This window comes from Arachis stenosperma, chromosome 3 (genome assembly GCF_014773155.1).
Source record: "Arachis stenosperma cultivar V10309 chromosome 3, arast.V10309.gnm1.PFL2, whole genome shotgun sequence".
In the NCBI taxonomy this organism is placed as follows: domain Eukaryota; kingdom Viridiplantae; phylum Streptophyta; class Magnoliopsida; order Fabales; family Fabaceae; genus Arachis; species Arachis stenosperma.
Window position 1 is genome coordinate 49,366,059 of NC_080379.1, and position 10,341 is coordinate 49,376,399.

A 10,341-nucleotide genomic window follows, 5' to 3' on the forward strand; every position below is an offset into this window, starting at 1 on the left:
AAACTCTAAGTTTGGTGTTGAACCCCCACATTCAAACTCTAAGTTTGGTGTTGGGAGGTTCCAACATTGCTCTGAGTATCTGTGAGGCTCCATGAGAGCCCACTGTCAAGCTACTGACATTAAAGAAGCGCTTGTTAGGAGGCAACCCAATGTTATATTTATCTATTTTCCTTTGTTATTTTATGTTTTCTGTAGGTTGATGATCATGGGAAGTCACAAAATCAATTGAAAAAGCAAAAACAGAATGAAAAATAGAAAGAAAAACAGCACACCCTGGAGGAAAATCTTGCTGGCGTTTAAACACCAGTAAGGGCAGCAAATGGGCGTTTAATGCCAGAAAGGGGCACCAGACTGGCGTTTAACGCCAGGAATGGGCAAGAAGCTGGCGTTAAACGCCAGAAATGGGCACCAGCCCGGCGTTTAACGCCAAGATTGGCAGAAAGAGCAATTTCGCTCGCCACTTGGTGCAGGGATGAATTATCCTTGACACCTCAGGATCTGTGGACCCCACAAGATCCCCACCTACCCCACCACTCTCTCTCTTCTTCACCCATTCACCAATCACCTCAACACCTCTTCTCCAAAAACCCCTTACCTATCAAATCCTACCATTCTCTTCACCACTCACATCCATCCTTCATAAAACCCCACCTACCTTACCATTCAAATTCAAACCACTTTCCTTCCCAAACCCACCCATACATGACCAATCCTACCCCTCTCTCCACCCCTATATAAACCCATCTTCACCACCTCATTTTTACACAACCTAAACACTACTTCTCCCACTTGGCCGAACCACAAAGCCCCCTCCATCTCCTCCATTTCTTCTTCTTCTACTCTCTTCTTTCTTCTTTTGCTCGAGGACGAGCAAACCTTCTAAGTTTGGTGTGGTAAAAGCATTGCTTTTTGTTTTTCCATAACCATTTATGGCACCTAAGGCCGGAGAAACCTCTAGAAAGAGGAAAGGAAAGGCAAAAGCTTCCACCTCCGAGTCATGGGAGATGGAGAGATTCATCTCAAGGGTGCATTAAGGCCACTTCTATGAAGTTGTGGCCGTGAAGAAGGTGATCCTCGAGGTCCCTTTCAAACTCAAAAAGAGTGAATATCCGGAGATCCGACATGAGATCCAAAGAAGAGGTTGGGAAGTTCTTACCAACCCCATTCAACAAGTCGGAATCTTAATGGTTCAAGAGTTCTATGCCAATGCATGGATCACCAAGAACCATGATCAAAGTGTGAACCCGGATCCAAAGAATTGGCTTACAATGGCTCGGGGGAAATGCTTAGATTTTAGTCCGAAAAATGTAAGGTTGGCATTCAACTTGCCCATGATGCAAGGAGATGAACACCCTTACACTAGAAGGGTCAACTTTGATCAAAGGTTAGACCAAGTCCTCATAGACATTTGTGAAGAGGGCGCTCAATGGAAGAGAGATTCAAGAGGGAAGCCGGTTCAACTGAGAAGGCATGACCTCAAGCCCGTGGCTAGGGGATGGTTGGAGTTTATCCAACGCTCAATCATTCCCACTAGCAACCGGTCCGAAGTTACTATAAACCGGGCCATCATGATTCATAGCATCATGATTGGAGAGGAAGTAGAAGTTCACGAGGTTATAGCCCAAGAACTTTATAAGGTGGCAGACAAGTCCTCTACCTTGGCAAGGTTAGCCTTTCCTCATATCATTTGTCACCTCTGTTATTTAGTTGGAATTGACATAGAGGGAGACATCCTCATTGATGAGGACAAGCCCATCACTAAGAAAAGGATGGAACAAACAAGAGATCCCACTCATCATGAAATCCCTGAGATGCCTCAAGGGATGCACTTTCCTCCACAAAACTATTGGGAGCAAATCAACACCTCCCTAGGAGAATTGAGTTCCAACATGGGACAACTAAGGGTGGAGCACCAAGAACATTCCATCCTCCTCCATGAAATTAGAGAAGATCAAAGAATCATGAGAGAGGAGCAACAAAGGCAAGGAAGAGACATTGAGGAGCTCAAGCACTCCATAAGATCTTCAAGAGGAAGAACAAGCTGCCATCACTAAGGTGGACCCGTTCTTTAATTTCCTTGTTCCTTATTTTCCTATTTTTTGAATTTTATGCTTATGTTTATCTATATTTGTGTCTTATTACATGATCATTACTGTCTTAGTGTCTATGCCTTAAAGTTATGAATGTCCTATGAATCCATCACCTTTCTTAAATGAAAAATGTTCTTAATTGAAAAAGAGAAGAATTGCATGAATTTTGAATTTTATAACAGATTAATTATTTTGATGTGGTGGCATTACTTTGACTTCTGAATGTATGCTTGAACAGTGCATATGTCTTTTGAATTTGTTCATGAATGTTGGCTCTTGAAAGAATGATGAAAAAGGAAACATGTTACTGAGGATCTGAAAAATCATAAATATGATTCTTGAAGCAAGAAAAAGCAGTGAATACAAAAAAAACGAAAAAGAAAAAGAAAAAAAATAAAGTCGTGATCCAAGGCAAAAAGAGTGTGCTTAAGAACCCTGGACACCTCTAACTGGGGACTCTAGCAAAGCTGAGTCACAATCTGAAAAAGGTTCACCCAGTTATGTGTCTGTGGCATGTATGTATCCGGTGGTAATACTGGAAGACAGAGTGCTTTGGGCCACGGCCAAGACTCATAAAGTAGCTGAGTTCAAGAATCATCATACTTAACTAGGAGAATCAATAACACTATCTGGATTCTGAGTTCCTATAGAAGCCAATCATTCTGAATTTCAAAGGATAGAGTGAGATGCTAAAACTGTTCAGAGGCAAAAAGCTAAAAGCCCCGCTCATCTAATTAATACTGATCTTCATAGATGTTTTTGGAATTCATTGCATATTCTCTTCTTTTTATCTTATTTGATTTTCAGTTGCTTGGGGACAAACAACAATTTAAGTTTGGTGTTGTGATGAGCGGATAATTTATACGCTTTTTGGCATTGTTTTTAGTATGTTTTTAGTATGTTTTAGTTAGCTTTTATTATATTTTTATTATTTTTTAGTTAAAATTCACTTTTCTAGACTTTAATATGAGTTTGTGTGTTTTTCTGTGATTTCAGGTATTTTCTGGCTGAAATTGAGGGACCTGAGCAAAAATCTGATTCAGAGGCTGAAAAGGACTGCAGATGCTGTTAGATTCTGACCTCCCTACACTCGAAGTGGATTTTCTGGAGCTACAGAACTTCAATTGGCGCGCTCTTAACTGTGTTGAAAAGTAGACATCCTGGGCTTTCCAACAATGTATAATAGTCCATACTTTTTCCGAGATTTGATGGCCCAAACAGGCGTTCCAAGTCAGCTCAAGAATTCTGGCGTAAAACGCCGGAACTGGCACAAGAATGGGAGTTAAACGCCCAAACTGGCACAAAAGCTGGCGTTTAACTCCAAGAAAAGTCTCTACACATGAAAGCTTCAATGCTCAGCCCAAGCACACACCAAGTGGGTCCGAAAGTGGATTTTTATGTCATTTACTCATCTTTGTAAACCCTAAGCTACTAGTTCTCTACAAATAGGACCTTTTACTATTGTATTCTTATCTGGGTAGCTATCTTTGAGTAGTCTTATGCTATCTTAGATCATTGGGAGGCTGGCCATTCGGCCATGCCTAGACCTTGTTCTTATGTATTTTCAACGGTGGAGTTTCTACACACCATAGATTAAGGTGTGGAGCTCTGCTGTACCTCGAGTATTAATGCAATTACTATTGTTCTTCTATTCAATTTAGCCTATTCTTGTTCTAAGATATTCATTCGCACCCAAGAACATGATGAATGTGATGATTATGTGACGCTCGTCATCATTCTCACTTATGAACGCGTGCCTGACAACCATTTCCGTTCTACAAGCAAACAATGCTTGAATGTTTATCTCTTGGATTCCTTAATCAGAATCTTCGTGGTATAAGCTAGAATTGATGGCGGCATTCATGAGAATCTGGAAGGTCTAAACCTTGTCTGTGTAATTCTGAGTAGGATTCAAGGATTGAATGACTGTGACGAGCTTCAAACTCCTGAAGGCTGGGCGTTAGTGACAGACGCAAAAGAATCACCGGATTCTATTCCAACCTGATTGAGAATCGACAGATGATTAGCCGTGCTGTGACAGAGCGCGTTAAACATTTTCACTGAGAGGACGGGACTGTAGCCACTGACAACGGTGATGCCCAACATACATCTTGCCATGAAAAGGAGTAAGAAGGATTGGATGAAGACAGTAGGAAAGCAGAGAGACAGAAGGGACAAAGCATCTTCATACGCTTATCTGAAATTCTCACCAATGAATTACATAAGTATCTCTATCTTTATTTTATGATTTATTCATAAATCATCCATAACCATTTGAATCTGCCTGACTGAGATTTACAAGATGACCATAGCTTGCTTTATACCAACAATCTCTGTGGGATCGACCCTTACTCGCGTAAGGTTTATTACTTGGACGACCCAGTGCACTTGCTGGTTGGTGCGCGAAATTGTGAACAATACTTTTCACAACTCTCATAATCCCCGGTAATGAACCCCAAAAACTTGGTGTTCAATACCATGGCATAAACACAACTTCGCACAACTAACCAGCAAGTGCACTGGGTCGTCCAAGTAATAAACCTTACGCGAGTAAGGGTCGATCCCACGGAGATTGTTGGTATGAAGCAAGCTATGGTCATCTTGTAAATCTTAGTCAGTCAAACTCAAATGGTTATGGTGATATACGAATAAAACATAAAGATAAAGATAGAGATACTTATGTAATTCATTGGTGGGAATTTCAGATAAGCGCATGAAGATGCTGTGTCCCTTCCGTCTCTCTGCTTTCCTACTGTCTTCATCCAATCCTTCTTACTCCTTTCCATGGCAAGCTTATGCAAGGGTTTCACCGTTATCAGTGGCTACCTCCCATCCTCTCAGTGGAAATGTTCAACACACCCTGTCACGGCACGACTATCCATCTGTCGGTTCTCGATCAGGCCGGAATAGAATCCAGTGATTCTTTTGCGTCTGTCACTAACGCCCCGCCTTCAGGAGTTTGAAGCACGTCACAGTCATTCAATCATTGAATCCTACTCAGAATACCACAAACAAGGTTAGACCTTCCGGATTCTCTTGAATGCCGCCATCAGTTATAGCCTATACCACGAAGACTCTGATCTCACGGAATGGCTGGCTCGGTTGTCAGGCGAGCGCTCGGTTGTCAGGCGATCAACCATGCATCGTGTATCAGGAATCCAAGAGATATTCACCCAATCTAAGGTAGAACGGAGGTGGTTGTCAGGCACACGTTCATAGGTGAGAATGATGATGAGTGTTACGGATCATCACATTCATCAAGTTGAAGAACAAGTGATATCTTAGAACAAGAACAAGCGGAATTGAATAGAAGGACAATAGTAATTGCATTAATACTCGAGGTACAGCAGAGCTCCACACCTTAATCTATGGTGTGTAGAAACTCCACCGTTGAAAATACATAAGAACAAGGTCTAGGCATGGCCGAATGGCCATCCTCTCAATGATCTAAGATAGCCTAAGAACAATGATAGCTACCCCGCTCTCTCAATACAATAGTAAAAGGTCCTACTTATAGAGAACTAGTGGCCTAAGGTTTACAGAGATGAGTAAATGACATAAAAATCCACTTCCGGGCCCACTTGGTGTGTGCTTGGGCTGAGCAATGAAGCATTTTCGTGTAGAGACTCTTCTTGGAGTTAAACGCCAGCTTTTGTGCCAGTTTGGGCGTTTAACTCCCATTTTGGTGCCAGTTCCGGCGTTTAACGCTGGAATTTCTGAAGGTGACTTTGAACACCGGTTTGGGCCATCAAATCTTGGGCAAAGTATGGACTATCATATATTGCTGGAAAGCCCAGGATGTCTACTTTCCAACGCCGTTGAGAGCGCGCCAATTAGGCTTCTGTAGCTCCCGAAAATCCACTTCGAGTGCAGGGAGGTCAGAATCCAACAGCATCTGCAGTCCTTTTCAGCCTCTGAATCAGATTTTTGCTCAGGTCCCTCAATTTCAGCCAGAAAATACCTGAAATCACAGAAAAACACACAAACTCATAGTAAAGTCCAGAAAAGTGAATTTTAACTAAAAACTAATAAAAATATGCTAAAAACTCAACCAAATATACTAAAAACATACTAAAAACAATGCCAAAAAGCGTACAAATTATCCGCTCATCACTGGTTAGTTGTGCGAAGTTGTGATAAAGAGTTGAGATTGCAATTGAGCGTACCATGTTGATAGCGCCATTGATGATCACAATTTCGTGCACCACACTGCCATCCGCTTCTCTTTCTCTTCCCTTTTCACAAAATCCACTGCCATCAACAATAATCCCTACCCACTACCCCTCTCTTTCTCTTCCCTTTTCACATAACCCACATCTACTGCCAATTTATTTGAGAATTCCCTTTTCAGCTTCAGAGTGCTGTTGTTCTTTCTGCCTTCATCGTGCACCACGTCTTCCCCTCTTCCTCTGCGCCGTCTCTCCTTTCATCGCTACACTTCAAGAGTTTTAATGGAGCCTCAGCCTCAGGTATGAACTTGGTTCATTTAGCTCATTTTTTGTTATCCATTTATGTTCTGCTGTATAAATCTATTTTGTTGAAGTCATTTAATTGAGTTTTGTTCTTCTTATTTCATTCAATTAGTGATTTTGTTCAATTTACTTGGTTGTTTAAAATTTCTGAGAAGGGTTAAAAAATTTTGAGAACAATGAGAACAATGACTTTGACTGTTGTGAATAATGGCATTAATGGAATTACTCAATTATCACCGTACACTATTTCCGTCCCAAAAAATGGAAAAATTCAAGATCTGACTAGAGCTTTAGGCATTGCATGTTCTTTGGGGTTTGATGAAACCTTATTCTAATAATCATTAAAATAAGTCTTTATTTTAGTATTTCTGAGCTTATTAAACTAATAATCATAGTAGAGTAAATGCCCAAACTAGTGTTTTTAAATCTAAGATTATCGAATTAGCATTTTCAAAGTGTGATACTGATTACTTAAATATACATCAGTGTGATACTTCTATTTTAAACATTGATGACCAAATTGATGTTAAAGCTATTTAGAGGACTAATTTGAGGCTTGAAAAAAAATATGATTAAGTTGAGGGTTTTTACTTGATAATTACTGGTACGCCTAATTATATGTTGGGATTTTGGTTTTATTTGCAGGATTGACTCCTCAATTGAAGTCTACATTGGATAAAGTTGTTACTTCAAATAAGGTAGTTCTGTTTATGACGGGAACTAAGGATTTTTTGCAGTGCGGATTCTCAAACACAGTGGTGCAGATATCAATGAATGAGGGATTGTCGAGGATTCCAAGATATCAATGAATGAGCCACTGGAAATAAAGATGCTTAGCTAAAATAATATACATGATAGTAGTTCATGAAGTTCTATCTTTGCAGGGGGAAAGAAAATCAAAGCAATTACTAGCAACCATAGTTTCTTTTTCTTTTCTATTTTTAATGTGTATTTTGCTGAGAAAAAAACAAATACGGCATAGTTTGCCATTCTTATGGAAGAAGTGGATCTGAGTAGTACTGTAATGTATGGCATTTGTCAGTTCTCAGAAGTATGGACCATGTTTCCAATTTGGGGTTAAGGTGTGCCAGAACTCCTCTTTGATTATTGTACTAATAGTAGTTAATGCAGCCTTAATCTAACACAGGACCACTTTTCAAATTCTGCTCAACACTGGTTCTCAGTTGTAACCTTTCTTGTTTTAAAAGCTAATATCAAATAACCTGAATTGCAACTAAATATTTTAAAAACTAGTTTCAAATAACATAAATTGCAACAAGCAATTAATTGTCTTAAATAGTATCAAATAACATAAATTGCAAAACTAGATACTGGTTCTCAGTTGTAACCTTTCTTGTTTTAAAAGCTAATATCAAATAACCTGAACTGCAACTAAATATTTTGAAAACTAGTTTCAAATAACATAAATTGCAACAAGCAATTAATTGTCTTAAATAATATCAAATAACATAAATTGCAAAACTAGATACCACAAACTAGTGTATACAAATAACAAATCATCTATGGTTAGTTGAGTGTAACATAAATAAAATATTTGATATTTGTTATTTATACATGTTTAATAATATTTATACTTGCCTTCATCTTCATGTTTCTTCAATTCCATCCTCACAACCATAATAATTATATAAAAGATCTACAAAAAACAAACACAACATAACCATCAATATCACCATGCCTAAAAACAAAACACCATGCATCGTGTTCTGATTGAAGTTTTCAGATGAGGATCAATCAATCATTCTGGTAACAGCATCACATCCCTATTTCCTGATGTCATTTGAAGATTAGAATACGAAAAAAAAAAATACTACCACGAAACTGTGCAGGGAAAGACTATACTAGCTAAAGAGAAAATAATATATGATAGGGAGATAATAAAAAATCAACCCAAACACCTCAAAAAGAACTGATCTCCCATATCAGGTAGAATATCTTGTATGTACAATACAATCTATCATTTACAGGAGCCATCATAAAAGATGATATGATCCCTGATATTGATAATTTAGACTGGTAATAATAATACACACGAGAAGTAATACATTTTACTGCACCAAAAGTAGGTTATTTTGGGCATCCCTAATCCTTCTCCTCAGCATGCAGTAATCCACTCTGTAGATCTATGGTACCTTGCTGTGCCGGCAGCACATAAATAGCATTTGCAGCTGTTCTTGCTGCTGTGAGTGCAGCTTTTGCCTTTGGAAGGTTCCTTAATGAGAAGTGTAGCTTACTTTCCAGCAATTCTATGTCTACAAGTAGAAGCTTGTCATCTAATCTTCTAACCTCTTTGACCGAGCTGGAGAGTAAAGTCAAAACTTCTGAAAACTCTTTATTTTCCATTAGAAGTGCTGCAAGCCTTACCTCAACTCTCTGCCTCAAGAACGTACACTTCTCAGCACAAGTCTATTGCACCATTTCTTTGCAGAGTGCAATTTGAAGAGCAGATGTCCCTGGAATTTTAGCAACTGGACAAGAGCTGCAAAACACACATACACAGTGTCTTCCACATTAAAAACCACCAAAATGGTGAAATTGGAAATCCAATATCAGTAATGTCACTATCTCAAATTACAAGCTCAGATCCATTTCCAAAAGCTAAAGGAAACAATAACATACACAATTAGTATTATTGCAACTACTGAAAATCTAACATGTTCCACAACCTATGGTGCCAAACACTTCATTTTTGTTCAACTATGCATATCAAATGTGCATATGCATCAAATACTAACATTTTAAACTTCTTACATTGTCAATAACTTTTTCATAAATTTCAGAATACACATATGCAACATAGTATACCACTAGTTTAAAGCAAAAAAATGTACAAAACACAATAAAAAGCCTTCAGGTATTTTCATAAACTTTTTTATTTTTACAAAGTTTGAATTTATTCTACTCACTGTTGATAGCTCATGGGTATTCAATAATCAATTAGATATAAATTCAATCACCAATTTTCACATCACCATAACAGAGTCAATAAAAGATTGATCTTCTGTACCAATTTTCACAACTGGATACTAGAATGACAAACTCAAGAAGCTGCAACAAGTAATTTAAAGTTATAGAGATAATATTGAAAAATCTCAACTTTAATTCAGTTCCTGTTCCTTTCAACTCAACAATTATAGCCCCCAATAGTGAGATTCCCAGCAATAGTGAACATCACTTACCACAAAAGAATCTCCATTTTCAAACATTAAATCAAAATATATAACAAAAGAAACTTTGTTAAAAAAAATTTGGAAAAGGGGGTAAGTACCTGTGGAGTCATAACTTGAAGAAGTAGGTCATGGAGTCGTTGTGGAAGAAGGCAGAGGATAGTGGGTAGAGGAAGAAGCATAGGGACATCGCGAAGAGGAAGAAGGAAGACGCAAAGGGGGTAGAAGAAGAAAAGGAGGTTCATCGTGATGTGGAAGAAGGCAGAGGATAGTGGGTGGAGGAAGAGGAGAGGGACGTCGCGAAGAGGAAGAAGACAGACGGAAAAGGGATAGGAGAGAAAACAGAAGTTCATCGTTTGACCAAGAAGACAGAAGAGGTGGGCAGAGGAAGGGCTCGTCGTTGTAGGGTTTGATTCTAAAATTTTATAGTGGGCAATTGTAAAATATCAAAACAGTTATTGTGTTTAAGTGTAATTTTTAATAAATTAATAATAATTTAAATATAAACCATTAGATTGTTTGTCAATCTAATCTAACGCTTCAAATTGAATAATACATCAGATAAGCTTATAAGAGGTGGGCTGATTTTAG

The 10,341-nt window shown here is 38.6% G+C and overlaps 1 protein-coding gene across 1 annotated transcript; it reads right to left on the bottom strand.

Moving 5' to 3' along the window:
- Positions 1-8,665: 8,665 nt before the first annotated feature.
- LOC130966074 (26S proteasome non-ATPase regulatory subunit 11 homolog) lies at positions 8,666-9,995 on the bottom strand. The gene is made up of 4 exons (XM_057890835.1): positions 9,852-9,995; positions 9,159-9,181; positions 8,999-9,062; positions 8,666-8,956 (listed from the first exon to the last, which is right to left on the bottom strand). The coding sequence occupies exons 1-4, from the start codon at positions 9,993-9,995 to the stop codon at positions 8,666-8,668; spliced, it is 522 nt and encodes a 173-aa protein (XP_057746818.1).
- Between the last annotated feature and the right edge of the window lie 346 nt (positions 9,996-10,341).

What these genes read in the sequence shown, in the direction of transcription:
- LOC130966074 (XM_057890835.1), bottom strand. Translation starts at nt 9,995, where the DNA reads ATGAACCTCCTTTTCTTCTTCTACCCCCTTTGCGTCTTCCTTCTTCCT. An exon ending in TTGGAAATGGATCTGAGCTT is followed by an intron (nt 9,063 to 9,158) that starts GTAATTTGAGAT and finishes TGTGTTTTGCAG; the next exon opens with CTCTTGTCCAGTTGCTAAAA. An exon ending in TTGCACTCTGCAAAGAAATG is followed by an intron (nt 8,957 to 8,998) that starts GTGCAATAGACT and finishes TTCTTGAGGCAG; the next exon opens with AGAGTTGAGGTAAGGCTTGC.